The sequence below is a fragment of the Hypanus sabinus genome, chromosome 13, assembly GCF_030144855.1.
Source record: "Hypanus sabinus isolate sHypSab1 chromosome 13, sHypSab1.hap1, whole genome shotgun sequence".
NCBI lineage: Eukaryota > Metazoa > Chordata > Chondrichthyes > Myliobatiformes > Dasyatidae > Hypanus > Hypanus sabinus.
In genome coordinates this window covers 31,936,277-31,960,011 of record NC_082718.1, presented here as the reverse complement: position 1 = coordinate 31,960,011, position 23,735 = coordinate 31,936,277, and the positions used below count along the sequence as shown (strand labels likewise).

Sequence of the window (23,735 nt, the reverse complement as noted above, 5' to 3'; positions counted from 1 at the left end):
ATCGAAGGTACAGTATAATTATGGTAAACTTTGGAAGCTTCTTTGTTCTGCATTATTTGAATAAGACCTATCTCATTGGTCAGCCTTTATCTACAAATTTGAATGGAATATTTCATAACTATGAGTATAAAATAGCTGCACCGCAAGGCAGCATTATCTTAGTGTCCCTTCCTTCACTTAGTAGAGCTCCATCACTTTTCATTTCAGTTTTCCTTTGTTCTATCAATGATCAATAAAATGATCATGAAGCAACACGTTTTGTGCCTCTTTCATGACTTCTGAAAGAACCTTGGATCACAATATCATTATCCAACATGGTCTAACCAGGGCTTTATAGAGCTGCAACATTACCCCGTGGCTTTTGAACTTGATCTGCTGACTAACATAGGTTGTAAATAAAACGAAGTAAGGACTTTGTAAATATACTTCAGTACTACTTCACCTCTGTGATTAATTCAGTGTCTGGTGTGCTAGGACTGACCTGGAGTGGCTGTGTGAGGCTCGTTTCTTCACCTTCTCGTATGGCTCATCTAAGGACGACTCCTTCCACATTTTTGGTTTGATGGGTGACTTGTCGTAATCACTGTGATGGTAGTGCAGCTGGCGTAAGCCATCCAGGGACTGCGGTGGGTGGGGTCTCTGATGTGAGGGTGGGCGGGGAGGGAGGGCCTTGTGCGGAGACTGGATGGGTGACGAGAGGCTCGAGCTGTGACAGTCCTCTGCAAAACAAACAAAGGCCACAAGGTGATGACCATCTCCCCTCTACACTCAGTCCTGGTGCAGGTGCAGGTGCATCTTCACAAGGCAATGCCTCAAAAAGGTGGCATCCATCACTAAGGACTTCCATCACACAGGACATAGCCTCTTCTCATTGCTACCATCAGGAAGGAGCTACAGGAGTCTAAAGACACACACTCAACAATTCAGGAACAGCTTCTTCCCCTCTGCCGTTAGATTTCTGAATGGACAATGAGCCCATGAACACTACCTCACTATTTCCCCCTCTCCTTTTGCACTATTTATTTAATTTTCTTTTTTTATATAAACTTAATTTTATTATTATGTATTTTAATATACTGCTGCCGCAAAGCAACAAATTTCACAACATACGTCAATGATATTAAACCTGATTCTGGAAATGTTGACCATCTCTCTGCCTCCTGACTTACTGAGTCCCTCCAGATTGTTTGTTGCTCCAGCACCTGTTGTCTGTTGCGTCCAAACAGCAAGATATAAATGAGGACTGGAGTTGAACTTACAGCCTTTCAAGCTCTGCAAGTCAATTTTACCTCTACCTGCACACCAGGGGAAGTTTAAGAACACAGAAAATTACAGCAAAGTGGAGGTCCTTTGGCACACGATGTTGAGTTGAACCTCTTAACCTACTGTAAGATGAACCCTTCCCTCCATTTTTCTTTCATCCATGTGCCTATCCAAGACTCTATTAAATGTCTCCAATGTGTCTGCCTCAGCTGCCAATTAACCCACCAACTTGCGAATCTTTGGGACATGGGAGGAAACTCATGCAGACACAGGAAGAATGTGCAAACTCCACACAGATAGTGCCAGAGGGTGAGACTGAACCCAGATCACTGGAGCTTTGAGTCAGTGGCTCTACCCATTGTAGGTCCGAATCAGGTCATGTTTGCAGAACTTAGTGCCAAACCGGCTCAGTACTTTTATCTCAGTTGGGATGGATTGTTTAAAGTTACAACACGTCCTAAATTCTTTATCAACAGTGATATGTGAGTATGCATGGGAGGCAGCAGCCACCATCAGAGATCCCTTGCACCCCAGCCCATGCAGGCCATGCTCTCTTCTCAATGCTGCCATCAGGAAGGAGGGTCACGTGAAGCCATGGGAGCAAGTGATGGATGGTTGTATGAGCAGCCGGTGCATATCACAAGTCCTGGTTATGCGATCACTGATGCCAGACAGACAACCTCTGAAGAGTACTGATAACAGCTGGGGTCAGAAGATACTGCTTAGAAGAAGGCAATGGCAAAAAATTTCCATAGAAAAAATTGTCAAAAACAATCATGGTCATGGAAAGACCATGATCACCCACAACATGGCACATGATGATGATGATGATGATGAATTAAATTATATTAGCTAACTAGCCTCTTCCACTGAAATCTATAAACTGTGACTGGTTTTGAGATCACAAAGTGTAGCTCTGTAAACAAATTCAGAATCAGGTTTATTATCACCAGCACGTGATGTGAAATTTGTTAACTTAACAGCAGTAGTTCAATGCAATACATAATCTAATAGAGAAAAAATAATAATAAACAAGTAAATCAATTACATATATTGAATAGATTAAAAAATTGTGTACAAATAGAAGTACTGTATATCTTAAAAAAGTGAGGTAGTGTCCAAAGATTCAATGTCCATTTAGGAATTGGATGGCAGAGGGGAAGAAGCTGCTCACTGAGTGTGCGCCTTCAGGCTTCTGTACCTCCTATCTGATGGTAACAGTGAGAAAAGGGCATGCCCTATGTGCTGGAGGTCCTTAATAATGGACGCTGCCTTTCTGAGACACTGCTCCCTAAAGATGCCATGGGTACTTTGTAGGCTAGTGCCGAAGATGGAGCTGACTAAATTTACAACCTTCTGCAGCTTCTTTCCATCCTGTGCAGTAACCCCTCCATATCAGACAGTGATGCAGCCTGTAAGAATGCTCTCCATGGTACCACTATAGAAGTTCTTGAGTGTATTTGTTGACATGCTAAATCTCTTCAAATTCCTAAAAAAGTATAGCTGCTGTCTTGCCTTCTTTATAACTACATCAATATGTTGGGACCAGGTTAGATCCTCAGAGATCTTGACACCCAGGAACTTGAAGCTGCTCACTCTCTCCACTTCTGATCCCTCTATGAGGATTGGTAGGTGTTCCTTCGTGTTACTCTTCCTGAAGTCCACAATCAGCTCTTTGGTCTTACTGACGTTGAGTGCAAGGTTGTTGCTGCAGCAGCATTCCACTAGTTGGCATATCTCACTCCTGTTCACCCTCTCATCACCACCTGAGATTCTACCAGCAATGGTTCACTCTAGTTAGTACAAAAGAACATAGTGGAGAGCCATAACACAAGTGGTATGGAAACTGATCACTACTTATACGGGTTGTGTACCCAGTTATTCAAAATGCTTGGAAGTGTTTCTGATTTTGGATTTTAGAATATATAATGAGATGGCTTGGGATCACCATCATCCCAACTCTTAATTCATGTGTTGCCAGTAAGCAGTTGTGGTCTCACACTTGCTCATCACACATACGTACTGATGCACCCGTTTAGCATGTTAGATTTACAACAGCAATAATCTCGGCAAACTCGTCAATGAATTGCTCTGACGCTTTATCACCACAGATCTTTAAAAATGTAATGCTGCGCCTTTTCTTAAATTTCTGCAACCAGCCTGCAATCATCTTTGATTTTGAGTTCGCCATAATAAGGCCTTTGCTTGTTTCATGATCAGCATACTGATAAGGGACTTAATTTCACTCCAGTACTGATGAATCCACTCTTTCAATACACTTCAAGATCTTCGTTTTTCCCTTCATGCAGTCTTTTTCTATTTTTTTTAATTAACCTGTTCATTATATATGTGAGGTCACTTCTCAGAACATCTGAGATTGCAGACACCTGCGCATCACCTGGGCACCTTCCCAGCGCCTTGTGGAATTTTCCATTGTAATGTCATGTTAGAGCTCAAAAAGTTTTGGATTTCGGGTTTTTTTTGGATAAGGGGCACTTAATTTGTCCTAATAATGATTGAATGTGTAATGTATACTGTATATGAGTTGGATGTGTGGAATGCTCTAGATCGGATCTAGGACTAACCGGGCAAGTAAGTGTATCTACATGCGATAAAGCAGTGGATAATGAGCTCTTCGTTCACTGCCTGTGTAGTTACTCTAATATACTTAACATAAAGTAAACCGTTTACCGACATTTAACAGTGTACTCACCGTCCTCAAGAACCAGAGCATCTGATAATGAACTGTCTTCTGAACCAATGTTTGCCTCTGTGGGAAAACCACAAAAAGTTCATGGTTATAGATAAACTGAACAAAGAGTTAACTCAGGCTGACTACAGTATTACATACTTTTGCAGAGTACTGTAGTAATTTTGCGGTAATTTCGTGGCATTGGAGAGGGTCCAGAACTACCACAAAAAGAGAAAAAAAATCATGACGTATGTGAGCGATAATAAATCCAATTCTGATATGGGTCTCTATTGTGGACTGAGAATGGGAGGGGGTAGGGAGAGGGAAACCATGATTGAGTGAGTATGATCAAAGAGCACAAAAAGCAATCACCTATATTCTCAGAGGTAGGTCATCGGATACCTAATAAAGTGGCCACTGAGTGCATGTTTGTGGTGTTCTGCTGATGTAGCCTATTCACCTCAAGGTTCAATATTTTGTGCATTCAGAGATGCTCTTCCGCACACCACTGTTATAACATGTGGTTACTTGAGTTACAGTTGCCTTCCTGTCAACACGAACCAGTCTGCCCATTCTCCATTGATCTTTCTTATTAACAAGGCAATTTACCTCCACAGAGCTGCCGCTCACCAAATGTTTTCTTTGTTTCTCTCACCATTCATTGTAAACTCTAGAGACTGTTATGTGTGAAAATCCCAGGAGGTCAGCAGTTTCTGAGATACTCAAATCACTCCATCTGGCACCAACAATCTTTTCATGGTCAAAGTCACTTAGATCACATTTCTTCCCCATTCTGAAGTTTGGTCTGAACAACAACTGAACCTCTTGGCCACGTCTGCAAGTACTGGCCCAGAGACATCAAACACTCGATACGTTAACTTAGATTGAGACTTACAGCACAGTAATAAGCCTTTCCAGCCCGACACACCCGTGCCATGCAATTACACCCATGTGCCCAATTAACCATCTAACAGATTCTCTTTTGGAATGTGGGTGGAAACTGGGCACCTGGAGGAAACCCATGTGGTCATGGGAAAAGAGCATACACTCCTTACAGACAGCAGTGGGAATTGAACCCAGGTAGCTGGTGCTGTAATAGCAAATGCTAATCGTTATGCTGTCATGTCACTCCTTCGTTCCCTGGAAACTTCTTGTAAACTTCCTCGGGACCCTCCCCAATGCCAGCTCATCCTTCCTTAGATATGGGCCCCAAAACAGGTGAACAGATGGTTGATGGACAGTATGGGACTCAATGGGCTGAATGGCCTGCTTCCATGCTGTATGACTCTGCTCTACAACTACATCTCTCAGTGCCAGCACACTTACCCTCGATGATTAGTGATGCCCTCTGGGTCGGTTTCTTCCCTGATTTGATCCTGTACTCGTTGATGGCGTTCTCGATGTCCTGCAGCTTCTTAAGGGCGTTCAGGTAGGATATCTTCCTCTGCTTCTTCACCTTCTTGCTGACGTTGGGGTCACTGGCAAGCCGCCTCGCTGCCTCCGTGATCTGTGACTGAATGGCAAACTCTCGCTCCAGGCGCTCCAGTTCCATCTCCTGCAGGAGGGAGGAGGCAAGTGTCAGTCCGATTGCAATCTGTCTTCAGACACGAGGGAGGAGGAGGAAACAATCTTGGGATACTGAAGGAAAAGGATAGGGTGGGAGCAGAGATGATCTCTCCGTACAGAAGGGGTGGTGGAGAACAGAATGAGGGGAGGTGACTCAGGATAAGAGATCAGTCTGAGACTGAAAAGGAATTTCTTCTCTGAGATGACTTCAAATTTTGGGTTTTATGAGTTTCTAGTGGTATTCTGCTTAAACACATCTCTTGTTCAAAAGGTCAATTTGTACCAACATAGGTATGTTGACTCACCTAAACACTGAACTGATTCCACAACCCATGGACTCACTTTCATAGACTCTACACCTCATGTTCTTAGTATTATTTGTTTATTTATTATTATTTGTTTCTTTCTTTATTTGCCCAGTTTATCTTTTACACATTGGTTGTCTGTCAGTCTTTGTGCATAGTTAAAAAAAATTCTATGGCATTGCTTTGTTCTACTGTGAATGCCCACAAGAAAATGAATCTCAGGGTTGCATATGGTGAGATATACAGACTTTGATGATAAATTTACTTTTAACTTTGTATACACAATGAAATATTTAAAAATGTAAACCGAAATAATCTTCAGCTAAGGGCTGTATGAGGAGATTATACAAATCTAAATAAAAATGTGTATAAAGATATCAGTCTTGTCTGCAGATTCTGAAAAATGTCTATCCTGTTGAGGAAACAAAACTAAGAGGGAATTGGATCAGTCACGATGAAATGGTGGAACAGGCCTGATGGGCTGAATGGCCTAATTCTGCTCTCATGTCTTATGGTCTAAAATTCTAGCAGTAATTTACAGAATACCTCATCATTTGCAAACTTAAGACATTTAAAACTGAGCTTGTCAAGAGGATGCTTCCGGTAGTGGGAGAGTGTAAGACCAGAGAGCACAGCCTCAGAATAGAGGGATGTCCATTTAGAATGGAGATGAAGAGGAACTTCCACAGCCAAAGGGAGGACAAGCCCTTGATAAGTTCCTCATTGATAAGAGGGTTAAGGGTTATGGGAAGAAGGGTGCCATGACAGCACAGCGACTAGTGAGATGCTCTGAGAGCTCGAGTTAAATTCCAATGCTGTCCATGAGGAGTTTGAATGTTCTCCTCGTGACTGCCTGGGTTTCCTCTGGGTGCCCCATTTCCTGCCACTGGTCAGTAGGTTGATTGGTCATTGTAAATTGTTCTGTGATTAGGCTAGGGTTAAATATGTGGCTCGTTGGGCAGGAAGGACATTCCCCGCTCTGTACCTCTAAATAAATGAATAAATTGGCAGGAAAATGAAGAAACAATCAGTCATGATTGAATGACAGAGCAGACTCAAATGGCTGAATGGCCTGATATCTTGTAGCTTTTACACTTTATTCTGCACTATATTCTTTATTGTTTTACCTTGCTTTACCTCAATGCACTATGTAATCATTTGATCTGTATGAACAGTATGCAAGATAAGCTTTTCACTGTATCTTGGTACATCTACCAATAGTAAAGTAATTCTAGTCTTAATGGCCTTCTGAGAGACATCACTGCTGAGGCTGGTGCTTAGCTTTTTGGAGATTAAGGAAATCAAACCACCCAGGACATGCCCACTTCACACTGTTACCATTGGGATCATAGTACAGAAGCCTGAAGGCACACACTCAGTGATTCAGGAACAGCTTTTGTCCCTCTGCTATCTAATTTGTAAATGGACATTGAACTTCTGAACACTACCTCACTACTTTTTTATTTCTGTTACTTTTCATACTTATTTTAGCTTAACTATTTAATAGACACATATACTTAATGTACTTAGTTTTTTCTCTATATTTATCATGTATTTCAAAGTTAACAAATTTCATGACAAATGCCTATCATATTAAATCTGATTCTGAATTGAACAAAATAGCAGGAAAATAGCACAGTGAGGTCATGGAGGTCAGCGCAATGACACAAAAGGTGGTCAAGTGTGAAGGTCTTCAAAAGATATGGCAGGCAGGCAAGAGCAGTTACAGACATGGGCAGAAAAATAACAGCTAGAGTTTAAACCAGGCAAATGTGAGTCGTCGTGCTTTGGGAGGTCAAGATTAAGGGGACAGTAATGTCAGGATCCTTAACTGCACTGATCTACAGAGAGATTGTGGAATCTGGTCCACAGCTGGAATTAAGGGGCTATTTCACTAGAGCCACATTGCTTTGGACTGAAGTCACATATAGGTCAGCCTGATTCAGATTGGTAAACTCCTTCCTCTGAAGGGGATTTCTTCCAACAACAATCCATGGTTTCATGGTTACTGTTACACATATTAGTTTCCAACATCAGATTCATCTAATTACTTGGATGTAATTCCTCCTGCTCAGATTCATTTACAACCAGTTTCTCCCACAGGAATCATTCACTCGTAAGCCAATGTAGCAAATAGCTTCAATTCCACCTGGACCTGATATTCAGAAAGAAACTCTGCATATTTATTTTTAATTGGAGCTGTGATTAATGACTCACATACAATGCAATTATACAGGCAGCCTCTGGACGTTTGCGGATTTTAGATAGTACTCTCATTTTGCACAGTTTATTTATTTACACCATTATAAATTTTTAATGTATTGCATTGTATTGCTGCCGCAAAACAACAAATTTCACGCGCACACAAAATGCTGGAAGAACTCAGTAGGTCATGCAGCATCTATGGATGGGAATAAACAGTCAATGTTTTGGGCCAAGACTCTTTCTTCATGACTGGAAAGGAAGGGGGAAGATGCCAGAATAAGGAGGAAGAGGAGGGGAAGGAAGAATTGGAAGGCAACAGAGGTCACAAAGAGGGAGCATCGAGAGAGGGCCTCTTACAATGTGACGGTGATAAACCTGATTCTCACAGGTTACACCAGGGCCTCCAAAAGATCTCTTGCAATATTCCAAATCAGGGTGGAGGAAATCTCAAGTATCCTGAGGCCAATGTTTGTCTTCTATCTACGTTAATGAAGCAGAATGGAGGTGAAGCGTCTCGATCTGAAACATTAATTGTCCATTTCTCTCAACGCGTGCTGCCTGACACGCTGAGTTCTTCCCGTGCATTGTCTCTGGTTCTCCCTGAACCAGATTAACTGCTTAAGATCGCAGTATTACCTGTGGGATTTTGCGATGTAAGATAGCTGTAACCTCCCCCCTCCCCCACATACTTTTCAACAGTAACCAGCTGGTTTGTCAGTGTACCAAGGTCATTGAAAGCCCTGGCGAGGACTCCAACCCACAACTTGCTAGCTCACAGGTTGTTCAGCCCATTGAACCTGAACTTCTGAGCCATTGTGTGGGCATTAACACCGCCCCCTTCTGGACAGGGACTGGTGAGTAGGGAGGGTGTTGTATATAGCATATTGAATAACTAGTGGGGTCTTGGGGTCTATATCCATGGATGCCTCAAAGTTGGTTAAGAAGGCGTATGGTGTGTTGGTCTTTGTCAGTTGGGAGACTGAATTCAAGAGCCATGAGGTAATGTTGTAACTTTATAAAATTCTGACCACAGTTGAAGTATTGTCCTTAGTTCTAGTTGCCTCATTATAGGAAGGATGAGGAAGCTAAAGAGAGGGCGCAGAAGAGATTTACCAGGATGCTGCCTGGATTAGAAACCATGCTTTATAGATCATAAGACACAGGTGCAGAATTAGGCCATTCAGCCCATCAAGTCTGCTTCACCATTCCATCATGGCTGAGTTATTATTCCTCTCAACCCCATTCTTCTGCTTTCTCCCCATTACCCTTGATGCCCTTACTAATCAAGAACCTGTCAACCTCCGCTTTAAATATATCCAATGACCTGGCTTCCACAGACACGTTACCCTCTAGACACAGAAATTCCTCCTCATCTATGTTCTAAATGGACATCCCTCTATTCTGAGTGTGCTCTCTGGTCCTAGACTCCCCCACTATCAGAAACATTCTCTCCACCTTACGAGGAAAGGTTGAGTGAGCTAGGACGTTTCAGAGTGACGGAGGATGAGGGGTGAATGAATTGAAGCATATAGGACAGAGTGGATAGCCAGTGCCTTTCTCCAGGGCAGGATGACTAATACCCAAGGACATCTGTTTAAGGCAAGTGGAAGAAAGTTTAGGGCAGATGATGTCAGATGTATAGCAGGTTCTTAGGATGGCAAGTGCCTGGATACACTGTTGGAGGTAGTGATACATTAGGGGCATTTAAGAGACACTCAGATAGGCACATGGGTGGAAAAAATAGGGTTATGGGCTGTGTAGGAAGGAAGAGTTAAGACTGATTGTGGAGTAGGTTAAAAGGTTGGCTCAATATGGCAGGCTGTAATATAAGAGCCTGTATTGTGCGGTACCGTTCTATGCTCTATTTAATTCAGTACTCTCCAGACCAGATCTAATCTGCAGAAGCAGTTGGCTAGAAGTATTCAGCAGATCAAGGAGGATCTGATGCCCACAAATGCTGCTCAAACTGCAGACTTCCTCCAGTTTTAGAGAACAGTTCAGCACAGAAACAGGCCTCAAGCCAGCACTGCCTTTGCCAAATATGAGGCCAATTTAACTGAGCAACTGCCTGTTTGTGGATGAGATTGATACATTGCTTTATTCGTGTCACATGTATAGTGAAGAGCAAGACACAAAATGCTGGAGGAACTCAGCAGGTCAGGTGGCATGTATGGCAAAGAGTAAACAGCTGACGTTGTGGGCCGAGACCCTTCGTCAGCACAAAACGTCGACTGTTTACTCTTTCCCATGAATGCTGCCTGGCCTGCTGAGTTTCTCTAGGTGTGTGTATTGCTTTGATTTCCAGCATCTGCAGATTTTTTTGTGTACAGTGAAGAACTTGGTTTTGCCTGCCTTCCAGACAGATTGAGAGAAGAACAGAAATGAAGAGGAATTTCTTCAGCCAGAGTGGTGAAACTGTGGAATACATGGCCACAAACAGCTGTGAACCAAGTCATCGGGTATACTTATAGTGGAGATTGATAGGTTCTTGACTAGTGTAACATGCTATAAGGTTTCACTGATAATGTAATGGTTTCTCTGTAGCAGCAATGTTTGGCTTATGACTAGAGATAACAGGGTTTGGGTTTGGAATGCTGTTGTTCTTTCTTGTGAATCTGGAAGAGAGATTTTCGCGGTCTTTTGCCGGGGAGAAATGAGGAGAGAAGACATGAATGGAGAGAACTGGTAGACTGCCAGACAGGGTGGACTTGGAGCGAGGGTCCGAAGGGCAGTGATGATCAGAGGAGGTTGATAGTGGACGATGGGCTTATCAGTGAGCTCCAACATTGCGCAATAGACTGTTTCATAAGATTGGGCCCTTTTGCTTTAATTTTCATTTTTTTACTAACCATATAGTCAAAGTAAGAATTATAAAACTTAATCATTTAATCACATATTGTGTGCTGTTTGTTATTTTGGGGTACTGATTTGTAACAGGGGACACATCACGTAGCATCCACCCAAACAAGATATCTTTGAGCTTGGCTGGGCTGGGGGCTATCGCCCCCTAAATTAAGCTGCTAGCTGAAGCGAGAGTTACACTAGTAAGAACATCAAAGGTTATGGGGAGAAGGCAGGAGAATGGGGTTAAGAAGAAAAATAAATCAACCATCATTGAATGGCGGAGCAGACTCAATTTAAGCTGAATGGCCTAATCCTGCTCCTATGTCTTATGGACATTTGGATACTCTCTTTTACAAGCAATGATGATTCCTCATCAATTGTTAATTTTAAATTTGAGACTGAGAGCTGGTTGCTAAACAACGAGCATTAAATTGTCTAGGGGAAGAGATATGGCCTCTAAAAGTTGGCTCATAAATCAGCTGCTGAATGTTAGGACTGGCTCAAGGGGCTGCATGATAAATAGGTTTATCATTGTCTCATGTACTGAGGTGTGGTGAAAAACTTTGTTTTGCATGTCACCCAAACAGATCATTTCATTGCAAACTGTGCATTGAGGTAGAACAAGATAAAACAGTAACAGAATGAGGAATAAAGTATAACAGTTACACAGAGATTGCAGTGCAGGCAGACAATAAGGTACAAGGTCATTACAAGATAGCTTGTGAGGTCGAGTCCATCTTATCGTATTAGGAGTCCATTTAAGAGCCTGATAACAATGGAATAGAAGCTGTCCTTGAGCTTAGTGCTACATGATTTCAGGCTTTTGTGTCTTCTTGATAGGAGAGAACGAAAAAAAAAGGCACTCATCTCAATTCTACCTCCCATTCCCATTCTAAAATATCTGTCCATGGTCTCCCTCTACTGGCATGATGAACCAGGTAGCCTCCAACTTGATGGCATGAACACTGAATTTTATAACTTCTGGTAATTTCTCCCCCCTTTGCTCCTTCTTTTCCAGTTCCCCATTCGGGTACATCTCTCACCCCTCCTCTTCTCGCTTGCCAACCACCTCCTTCTGGTTTCCCTCCTCTTTCCCTTTCCTCCATGGTCCACTGTCCTCTCCTATCAGATTGCTCCTTCTTCAGCCCTTTACCTCTTCCACCTACCACCTCCCAGCTTCTTATCCCCCCCTCAACACCCACTCATCTGGCTTCACTTATCACCCGCTGGTGTGCCCACCTTCCCCTTCTCCCACCTTCTTATTCAGGCTTCTGCCCCCTTCCTTTGAGGGGTCTTGGCCCAAAACAATTTGACTGTTTATCCCCCTCCATAGATGCTGCCTGACCTACTGAGTTCCTCCAGCATTTTGAGTGTCTATTACTCAAGGATTCATTCACCATTGAAAAGACCTAGATAAGAGAGGGTGTTGAGAAGATGTTTCTTGCAGTGGGTGAGTTTTGGACCAGAGGGCACAGCCTCAGAATAGAAAGACATCCCTTTGAACAGAAGTGAGGAGGAATTTCTTTAACCAGAGTGTAGTGAATCTGCAGAATTCATTACCACAGACAAAGTGTGAAGGCAAAGTTTAAAGCAGGGGTTGATAAGTTCTTGATTAGTAAGAGTGTCAAAGGTACAGGGAGAAAGCAGGAGAATGTATTTGAGATTTATAATAGATCAGTCACGATGAAATGGTGGAGAAGATTGGACAGGCTGAACGGCCTAATTGTACTATGTCTTACGGATCCATTGGTTGGAGATGAGGCTCAGGAACTCCTCCTACTTGCTCACCAGGATCAGTGACAAACCTTGATTGGAAATGTAGCGCGCGAAACTGCTGTTTCGTTTTTCTACCAAAACAATCCAAAAGAATCTGCACATACAGCAGAGTCTAAAAATATCAGAGTTCTGGCATCTGCATCGCTCTCTGGAGCATTGAAAAGCAGCCTGCATCCACACTGCTGTCCAAGACTAACAGTGTGAAATGTTCTCTGGGGCACAGCCAATACAGTTACTAAAGCAAACCTGCTGGTCACACATGGGGCTGCACTGTTGTGATGAATGTACAACAGTGGTAGGTTTGGTCCACTCATACACTGTTCTTCCTTGTGAATCCACATCTTGAAGGATCTTGGAAGTTCACGAGCCTAAAGATACAAACTCAACATTTTAGGAACAGCTTCTTCCCCTCCACCACCAGATTTCGAGACGGTCCGTGAACACTACCCTACTACTCCCTTCAATTCATTTTTTGTAATTTATAGTAATTTTTATGCCTTGCACTGTACTGCTTGTCACCAAGCAACAAATTTCACAACATATATCAGTGATAATAAACCTGACTCTAATCCTTAAATTTTAGAAATAGGACATAGTTTTAGGGTAAAGAGGAAGAGATTCAGAAGATCGGAGATGGACTTTCCCCTCTCAGAGAGCGGTGGAAGCAGAGTCATTAACAACATTGAACAAATGTCTGCACGGGCACTTGGATCATCCAGGCATGGAAGGCTACAGTTTGAGTGTGGGAGGAGAATAATATGGATGGGTGTCACATTTTTACAGAGATGGTGAGCAGAATGGCCTGTTTCCATGGTGTATGCACAGTTCTTCAGAAGCCTTAATCCTAAGATCAGGAAAGGGTTTCCTAAACCCATCAACCCCTCTCTCTGTCTTCCCCTGTTCTCCTCCCTCTATCTCCCCTCCCTCCCCTCCACTTCCTCTCTCCCCCTCTTGCTTTAACTCTCTTCCCTCATCTCTCTCACTTTCTCCCTCCCCCTCCATTTTCTCTCTCTATTTCTGTCCTCCCTTCTCTCCCCTTTCTCCCTTGCTCTCCCTCACTCCCCATGTTTCCTTCCTCCACATCTGTTTCTCTCCTCCTACACATCTCTCTCTCCCTCCCTTGCTTTCTCCCTTCCCATCTCTCTCATTGTCTCTCTCCTCCTCCCAGTCTCTCTCTTTCTCTTGCCTCCTTCAAGACTTTCCTTAAAACTTCCCATTATGCTGTTGCTTGACCTTACGTCATGTCTGGCTTAATTTCAAACTTCGTTTAAGAACGCTCCTCTGAAGCCACTTAGGATGTACTGATACATTACAGGTTGCTATATAAATGGAAGTGGCACAGACAGACACTGAGTCATCAATCTGTAACACTGCATGCTCAATTTCCTGTTATCCAGTTGATTCTTTTCCCAATGGAATGTGGTTGCGGGAAAGCTTTGAACGGAATGACAGGAAAATGTGAGGCAGATTTATTGACAAGCTCTCGACACAAACAGGTGGTGAAGCTCCTTGTGAGGCCAAACATGGCTGCCCTTGTGACCTGCGGCCAAGGGGAGAAACTAGTATTGGTTTATTATTGTCACGTACCAAGATACAGTGAAAAGCTTGTTTTGTATTCTGTTCATATAGATCAGATCATTATAAAATGCATTGAGATAGAACAAATGGGAAGCCTCGCTATAGAACATAGAAATCTATGTCCTTCGGCCCACAATGTTGTGCTGAACACATGACGTACAAATAACTTGAGGTTTATAATACTCCCACTGTAGTTATGCCCTCTTTTCACAGCTACCATCAGCAGGAGGTACAGGAACCTGAAGCCCCTTACCACCAGGTTCAGGAACAGTTACTTCCTTTCAACCATGCCTAATCACTACAGTTCAGCAACATGATGGCTACTATGTACTAAAATAAACTTATTACTGTTAAAATTGTGTTCTTCATTGTAAAAAACTAAAGTGTATAATTAGTCTTTCTTGTGAATGCTGCTTATCTGATGCCATGTGCCTGTGATGCTGCTGTAAGTTTTTTGTTGAGCCTTCTTCCTGGGCTTGTGTGGAAGACTCAGTCTCTCTCAGCGACTGTGTGGGTTTCCTCCCACATCCCAAAGGGACAGGGCTGGTGGGTCAATTGAGTGAAGTAAGTTACCTCCAGTGTGCAGGTAAGGGGTAGTTGAGGAGTTGATGGGAAAGTGGGGGGAATAGGACAGAGGGAATACAAGATATTCTGCACATGCTAGAAATCCTTTGGTAGATATTGATTGACATTTTGACATATTGACAGATATGGAAACAGAGATTGAGAAATGGACCAAGTAAATTTAAAGGCAGGGTGGAAGTTGGAGGCAAAGCTGATGAAATCGACGAGCTCAGCATGGGTGCATGAAGCAGCACCAATACAATCATCAAGGTAGCACAGGTAAGAGTTGGGGAGCATTCCCAGGTATGGTATAAGGGAAGGCTGTTTCATGCAGCAAATGGAAGTCAGGCATAGCTGGAGCCCATGGCTACACCTTGAGTTTGGAGGAAGTGGGAGGAGCTACACAGGAGAAATTGTTGAGGGTGATGACCAGTTCCGCCAGAGGAAGGAGGGTGGTGGTGGAGGGGAACTGGTCGAATCTATTGTTGAGAAAGAAGCAGAGAACTTTTAAGGCCTTCCTGATGAGGGTAGAAGTGGGAATGGATATCCATGGTGAAAATGAGGCAATTAGAGCCAGGGAATTGAAATTTGTTGAAAAGATCAAGAGATCGAGGATATTTTGAAAATTGTTGGGAAACGCAATTGCGCCATTGAGTCACCACAGGTTCTGTGGAATTTACAGCAAGGCAAGGGTTAAGACGATGGATAAGGGATAAGGACAGTTTACAGCTAGTATGCAGTCAACCCAAGCAAGAAAGGTCTTCGAATAACATCACTTTCTGTTGCCCAGCAGGGGACTGGAGCCATTTGGCATACAGACAAGATAACAATGTAACAGAAGGATACAGGCCTCTTTCAGCAACTAGGTGCAATTACTTTACTAATCTCAAAGGACTGTCAGTTGTTAGATTGTAGTTTCAAAGGACTTTTAACACCGGTATTGTGAATGGTGATTGACTTTGCAAGTGAAGTATCTGAATACAGACATATTTACCAACTGGTCAATATCCGTAACTGTTCAGTCAATTCTGTATAAAAACAGCATTTTCTCCTTTAAAGTTAGGAACAGTTGGGTAACAGGGCCAACCTAGTTTCCTTGTGTACATTAAATACACTGTGATTCAGAAACGAGAGTGAGTTTTCACAGTCTTGTTAATCGATGACAAGACTTTAATGGGCCAAATCGTCCTCCTTGTCACTGACAAAACTCAATCCCTTTGGAAAAACCCTCTATACCAGAGTAGATGAGGTTGACGTTTTTATAGCTTGGGGAGTCAGAGTTCGGAGTTCAAACCCGGCGCCCTCTGTAAGGAGACAGTATGCCCTTCATCATGGAATGTGTGGGTATTCCCTGGTTTTTTGCCACAGTCCAAAGATGTACCGGGTAGGTTAACTGGTCATTGTAAATTGTCCTGTGATTAGGTTAGGGTTAAATCAGGATCGTCGGGGAGATGCTGGAGCAGTGCTGCTCAAAGGTCTGGAAAGGCCTCCTCTGAGCCGTATCACTAAAACGTAATAACACAACAGAGTGTTAAAGACTGCGTGTGGCCTCCCTCCTCCCTACATTTAAGGGCTTGAAGGAACATGATCTCACTTGGGGCACAACTGAATTAAACAAGGAAAAGAAACTATAGTTCTGGACAACTCTAAACTTTAACCTCATGAGGGAAGTGCACTCGTCAGGAGATATTTCACTCTGCAAGCATTTCCTTGTATTCTTTCAATGAGAAAACATTCCAGTTTAGTCCAAACAGCTGCCTTGTCCCACTGGAGGCTATACAAAAGGGCTTTCTTCAATCTAGCTCATCTGCGGCTGGAAGCAGAAAATGTTTGTTCAACCATTTCTTTGAAAAAAACAATCTTTCACGGGATTTGGCATCACAGACAAGGTCAGTTTTTGTTGCCGTCACCAAATAAATGCCCCTGGAGAAGGTGATGGTGAGCTGACTCCTTGATAAACAAGTTGAAAAATGAGTTTTAAAAAAGGACCCTTTCATATTTTCGTATGACAAAAAAGAAAGCCATTTGGCCCACGGAGTCTATGGTGACTCTCAGAGCAATCCCATCAGTCCTTTACCTCCTGTAACACACTCTCTCTCTACATCTAGAAACTTGTGAAGTGATTCACTTTGGAAGGTCAAACCTGAAGAAACAGAAGGATTTTGGGGTCCATGCTCACAGTTCCCTCAAAGTTGCCACGCAAGTTGACAGGGTGGTTAAGGCGGCGTATGGTATGTTGGCCTTCAAGATTTGGGGGATTCAGTTCAAGAGCCACGAGGTAATGTCACAGCTCTATAAAACTCTGGTTAGATCACACTTGAGCTATTGGGTTCAGTTCTGTTCACCTTGTTAAAGGATGTTGAATCTTTAGAGAGGGTGTAGAGGAGATTTATCAAGATGCTGCCTGGATTAGAGGGTGTGTCTTATATAAGGAAAGGTTGAGCAAGCTTGGGTTTTTCTCTTTGGAGGAAGGAGGATGAGAGGTGACTTGATAGAAGTGATAAGAGACATAGATAGAGTGGACCCTCAGAGTGGAAATAGCTAATAGGAGAGGACACAGTTTTAAGGTGTTTGGAGGAAAGTATAGGGGGTATATCAGAGATAAGTTTTTTTTCACACAGAAGATAGTGGCGGATGAGTGAAACAGTCTGTCAGGGGTAGTAGAAGAGGCAGATATATGAGGGAATTTAAGAAACTCTTAGATAGGCACATGGATGATAGAAAAATGACAAGCAAAGTAGGTGGGAATGGTAGATTTATCTTAAGAGTAGGTTCTAAGTTCGGCACAACATCGTAGGCTGAAGGGTCAATACAGTGCTGTAGTGTTTTATGGTTGCAGCAACAGAAGGCAGCCACAGATGGATCCACAAGTGAGAATCCAAAACCAGGAATAACATGGGATAGTCAATAATGCAACCAGAAATTCTGAGGAATTTTCATTCCCCTGGGGAGATTTGGGACGTTACTTCCACAGGGCAGATTCCAGGGGAATTAATGCTTATAAGGGAAGGATGGAGAAACACACAAGGGAGAGGAAATTATGGTAGGAGAGGAGAGAGTGGAGGCTAGCAAAAGCTGCCGACATGAAGCAGAGGGGCCAAATGGTCTGTTAGCTTGCTGTAATTTCTGGGCCATTTTCTTTACCTCTCCCTTGGCCGTGATCTTCTGCTCGTCTAGCTTAAATGAGGTGCCAACCCTTCGCCGCACGATTGGGGGCTGCTCCCCAGGGTCTAAAGGATATTCCTTGGGCAACCTCCCCGTCAGCTCCTGTGAAAGAAAGAAGATGATTCCTCAGATATCAGAATCAGAATCAGTTAATATCACTGATATAAGTCATAAAATTTGTTGCTTTGTGGCAGCAGTACATTGTATACATAATAAAAAATTATAAATGACAATAAAACACACACATACTGTATATATAACAAGCAGTGCTCAAAGAGAGCAACAAAAAAAAGTGGGGTACAGTATTGTACATGGGTTCATTATCCATTCAGAAATTGGATGGTGGAGGGAAAGAAGCTGTTCCTGAATCATTGAGTGTGTGTGTCTTCAAGACTCCTGTACTTCCTCTTTATGTTAGCTTTTGAAGATGTCCTCAATGTTGGGGAGGCTTGTGCCCATAATGCAGCTGGCTCTATTTACAACTTCCTGCAGCTTTTTTTGATCCTGTGCAATGCCCCCTCTGTACCAGATGGTGACAGACATACCTTATTGATCCCGAGGGAAATTGGGTTTTGTTACAGTCGCACCAACCAAGAATATATAGCAATATAAAACCATAAATAATTAAATAATAATAAGTAAATTACTCCAAGTGGTAATAAATCCAGGACCAGCCTATTGGCTCAGGGAGTCTGACACTTCGAGGGAGGAGTTGTAAAGTTTGATGGCCACAGGCAGGAATGACTTCCTATGACGCTCAGTGTTGCATCAGTGTGGAATGAGTCTCTGGCTGAATGTACTCCTGTGCCTAACCAGTACATTATAGAACGGATGGGAGACATTGTCCAAGATGGCATGCAACTTGGACAGCACCCTCTTTTCAGACACCACCATCAGAAAGTACAGTTCCACCCCCACAACATCACTGGCCTTATGAATGAGTTGGTTGATTCTGTTGGTGTCTGCTACCGTTAGCCTGCTGCCCCAGCACACAACAGCAAACATGATAGCACTGGCCACAACAGACTTGTAGAACATCCTCAACATCGTCCAGCAGATGTTAAAGGACCTCAGTCTCCTCAGGAAGTAGAGATGGCTCTGACCCTTTTTGTAGACAGCCTCAGTGTTCTTTGACCAGTCCAGTTTATTGTCAATTCGTATCCCCAGGTATTTGTAATCCTCCACCATGTCCACACTGACCCCTTGGATGGAAACAGGGGTCATCGGTGCCTTAGCCCTCCTCAGGTCCACCACCAGCTCCTTAGTCTTTTTCACATTAAGCTGCAGATGATTCTGCTCACACCATGTGACAAAGTTTCCCACCGTAGCCCTGTACTCCACTTCTCTTGCTGATGCATCTAACTACGGCAGAGTCATCAGAAAACTTCTGAAGAAGGCAAGACTCTGTGTTGTAGTTGAAGTCCGAGGTGTAGATGGTGAAGAGAAAAGGAGACAGGACAGTCCCCTGTGGAGTCCCCGTGCTGCTGACCACTCTGTCTGACACACAGTTTTGCAAGCGCACGTACTGTGGTCTGCCAGTCAGGTAATCAATAATGCATGACACCAGGGAAGCATCCACCTGCATCACTGTCAGCTTCTCACCCAGCAGAGCAGGGCGGATGGTGTTGAATGCACTGGAGAAGTCAAAAAACATGACCGTCACAGTCGCTGGATGCGCTCCATGGTACATTTGTAGAAATTTGCAAGAGTCTTTGGTGACATACCAAGTCTCCTCAAACTCCTAAAGAAATATAGCTACTTTTGTGCCTTCTTTATAACTGCATCAATATGTTGGGCCAAGGATTTATCCTCAGAGATGTTGTGAAGCTGCTCACCCTTTCCAATGCTGATCCCTCAATGAGGACTGATGTGTGTTCCCTCGACTTCCCCTTCCTGAAGTACACAATCAGTTCCTACGGACGTTGAGTGCATGGTTGTTGCTACGACACAAGTAAGATGGCATTGGTAACCCATGACGACATTTTGCAGACAGCTCTCAAAATTGCAAGATATTCTAGTTGATATACTTCTTATCAATTGCAATTGCTGCAGTCTGCAACCTGTAAGGTTGTACTTTTGAACTGACTAAATGATCTGGCAGTTTTGGGCAAACTAGACTCTTGAGAGTGCAGGTATGACCGGGGAGAGGGGAGGCATTGCTAGGGGTAGATGCTGTGTCAAGGCCTGTGAGTGGAAGACAAACCCATGATTGGCTCCGTTACCCTGTGCTGATTAAAGCATCAAGCAAGATTAAGATCGTCAAGAATGAGAGTGGATAACAAACAGGTGTTCAGCACCGTCTGCCTGCATTTGACCAATCTCCCTCTCTTCTTGCTACTACTGTCAGGCAGGACATGCAGGGGTCTTGGGTTCCATGTCACCTAGTTCGGGAGCACTTGCTGCCTTGCAGCCATTGGGCCTCCTGGACAGGCTTCACACACCTCAGCGCTGAACGGGCTCCGCAGCTGTGGACTCACTTCAGGGACTCTGCAGTTCATCCTCCATGGGTTCTTGTTTACTTTTATTTTACTCTTTTGTGATTTTGTCCTCTTCTGCAAATTGGATATGTGGTAGTCTTGTGAGTGTGTGTGTGTTTTTAGTGAATTCTATTGGGTTTCTTTATGTAGTTGCTGCTTGCAAGAAGATGAACCCCAAGGCTGTATACGATATCTATACTTTGATAATAAATTTGAAATTTGAACTCAACTAGCTGATCTGTCTTACCCCTGTATACCTCCTCTCCACCATCTGCCAACAACAGTTACATCACCAGTCTGTGAGGAGTTTACACAGTACTGTGCAAAAGTCTTATACACATATATAGCTAAGGTACTTTAGCTAAATGATCTGGCCAAGACTTTTGCACGGTACTGTAGTAATTTATGTGATACACTGTAGTGGTGCAAAAAAGTAAAATTTCATGACATATGTGAGCAATGATAAACCTGGTTCTGATAAGGCTCTCTATTGTGGACTGAGAATAGGAAGGGGGCAGGGAGAGGGGAATCATGGCTGGGGAAAGGAGAAGGGAGAGGGGAGGGAGCAGGAAGCAGCAGAGAGACATTCTGTAATGATCAAAAAACCAATTGTTTGGAATCAGATGACCTTGCCTGGAGTCTCAGGGCTGGGTGTGTCTGTATCTGTGCCACCCCCCCCCCCCCCACCACCTGGCACACTTCTCTGCCACCTGTCCCACACCCCTCCTGCAGCGGTCCACCCTCACCATTCCCAACATCCTTCGCTCCCGCCAGATATCCAAACTTGCTCTCTGCTCCATGTTGACAAACGCAGTATTGTGTAGGAGGTCTCAGGCACCCCAGCTATAATGTGTCCAAGACTTTTGCACAGTACTGTATGTTCTCCCCATAACCTCTGGGTGTACCAGGTTCCCCGCACATTCCAAAGACGTATGGGATGGAGTTAGTGAGTTGTGAGTGTCGTAGCATGCACTGGAAGCATGGTGACATTTGTGGGCTGCCCCCTCCACATCTTTGACCTGTGCTGGTCATTGACATCAGCAATGCATTAGGGTTAGGGTTTCTGCCTACATTCCAAAGATGTAGGGTTAGTAGGTTAATTGGTCACACGGGTGTAATTGGGCGGTGTGGGCTTGTTGACGTGGAAGGGACTGTTACTGAGCTGTATCTCGAAATAAGTAAATACATCAAATTTCATTACTTATGTCAGTGATAATAAACCTGATTCTGATGCAAATCTTAGTGGAGTCAATACAATGCCCTCTACTCCCACTCTCTCCCTGCACCCCCGATGCCTTGTGGTCAGTGTCCACTGTTGTCAGTGCGAAAGACACGGAACTTACCGCTTCTCTCAGACACAACTTCTTGAGTTCCTCGAGCCGCAGCCTCAGAGTCTCCTCGAGAGCATCCTGCCGGGATTTTAAAGCCGCCAGCATGTCCTTCTTGGCAGACTGCGAACTGTCTGACTCCTGAGACCCTGTAGACAAACAGAAGACGTCAGTACTGTCACTCGCAGTGGCATACCAGCCACACCGGGAGAGGGAAACTCTTACAAGATGATGCTATAATTAGTGGTTTTATGTAACAGCAACTCACTGAAACAGAATTTTAGAAATCACCAAGTCATATGCTACCTACGGCAAGATAGTACCACAGTCAGCAGAATGCTTTACAATGCCAGTGACCTGGGTTCAATTCTGCCTGCGACCTGTAAAGAGTTTTATATGCTCTCTCTGTGACTGCGTGGGTTTCCTTCCATGTTCTAAAGAGGTACGGGTTAAGGTTAGTACGTTGTGAGCATGCTATGTTGGTGCCGAAAGCATAGCGACACTTGCAGGTTGCCCCGAGCACAACCTCAGATTATGCTGGTCGCTGACGCAAATGACACATTTCACCGAATGTTTCAATGTACATATGACAAATAAAGCTAATCCTTTCTCTTTACAGCACAGATACAGGACCTTTGGCCCAACCAGTCCATACTGATCACAGTGCATACTTCTCTGGTCTCGATTTTCCAGTGCCAACACGGAATGCCCACAACTCGCTAACTCTAACCGTATGACTTTGAAATATGGGAGGAAGCCCACGTGATTACGGGGAAAACATACAATCTCCTTACAGACAGTGGTGGGAATTGAACAGCGAACTTACAGCTGACGCTGTAAAGCATTATGCTAATTGCTATACAACTGTGCCACGGGGGAAGCTGCTGAATTCATCGCAGATTCGCAGAAAGGAATTTCTCAGTGTAGCAATGATGCAGCTCACAGGGTTTAAATCCCAAATTAACCATGGAATGGAAGTGCCCTCTTTAATTACCAAATTTTAAGCCACTGTGAAATGGTTATTATAAAGCTGCATTTGAGCTGATTTCTGGACTTTGCTTGCAATAAGTGTTCTTGAGGTTTAATACCGAACACAGTCTGAAGCCAAAGCTAAAACAGAAGGCACAGATTACAAACAGGCTGGAACCAATGATGCAGACTCCAAACCCTGTGGTGGGACTGAAGTGTCCAACTGTGTTCAGTTCCTACTTCGCCCTTTCCCAGGCATCAAAAGTCGTTCTTAGGAGAGATCGAAACCTTCTCCCATCATTCTGTCTGGATGGTACTTAAAGGAAAAAGAGAAAGCTGTGCCATCACCACATGCACTTGTACAGGTGCCAATAAAAACGACTTTGACTTGGGATCATAGAGAGAATTATAGAACACAATAGTATGTATAAGGACACAAGAGACTCTGCAGATACTGGAAATCTTGAGCAACACACACAAAATGGGAGGGCACAGTAGCATGGTGATTAGCACAACACTTTACAATACAGGCGATCTGGGTTCAATTTTCGCCACTGCCTGTAAGAAGTTTGTACATTCTCCCTGTAACCGTGGGGTTTCCTCTGAGTGCTCCGGTTTCCTCCCATAGTCCAAAGAGCTAACGGCTGGTAGGTTAGATGGCCATTGTAAACTGTCTTGTATTTAGGCTAGGGTTAAGTCAGATGTTTGCTGGGTGGCGTGGCTCGAAGAGGCGGAATTAAAAAAAACTAGGCTGTTAGCCCACAATGTTGTGCCAACCTTTTAAATTAACTGCAAGTGCAATCTAATCCTTCCCTCCTATGCTGCCCTTCATTTTTCTATCATCCATGTGCCGATCTACGAGCTTCTTAGATGTTGAACATTGGTAATGTAAAACGTGGCAAATCTAGTTTACTGGTTTATTGGTGAGACCGACGGTGGAGGGAGCTGTGCGGTCTCAGTTGTGGCAAAGATTAGGCCTCATGCTGCAGCCTCTCCTGATGCA

General features: G+C 43.6%; 1 protein-coding gene across 4 annotated transcripts in view; it reads right to left on the bottom strand.

Moving 5' to 3' along the window:
• The window catches only part of frmd4a (FERM domain containing 4A), a 359,939-nt gene that overhangs the window by 25,871 nt on the left and 310,333 nt on the right, over positions 1 to 23,735 (bottom strand). For all 4 annotated transcript variants that reach the window (XM_059987419.1, XM_059987418.1, XM_059987420.1 and 1 more), the window contains 5 exons: positions 21,779 to 21,912; positions 17,938 to 18,060; positions 5,282 to 5,510; positions 3,977 to 4,033; positions 482 to 719 (listed from right to left, as the gene is read on the bottom strand). In XM_059987419.1, coding sequence (XP_059843402.1) covers positions 482 to 719; positions 3,977 to 4,033; positions 5,282 to 5,510; positions 17,938 to 18,060; positions 21,779 to 21,912 — 781 coding nt within the window. The remainder of the gene's footprint in view (positions 1 to 481; positions 720 to 3,976; positions 4,034 to 5,281; positions 5,511 to 17,937; positions 18,061 to 21,778; positions 21,913 to 23,735) is intronic.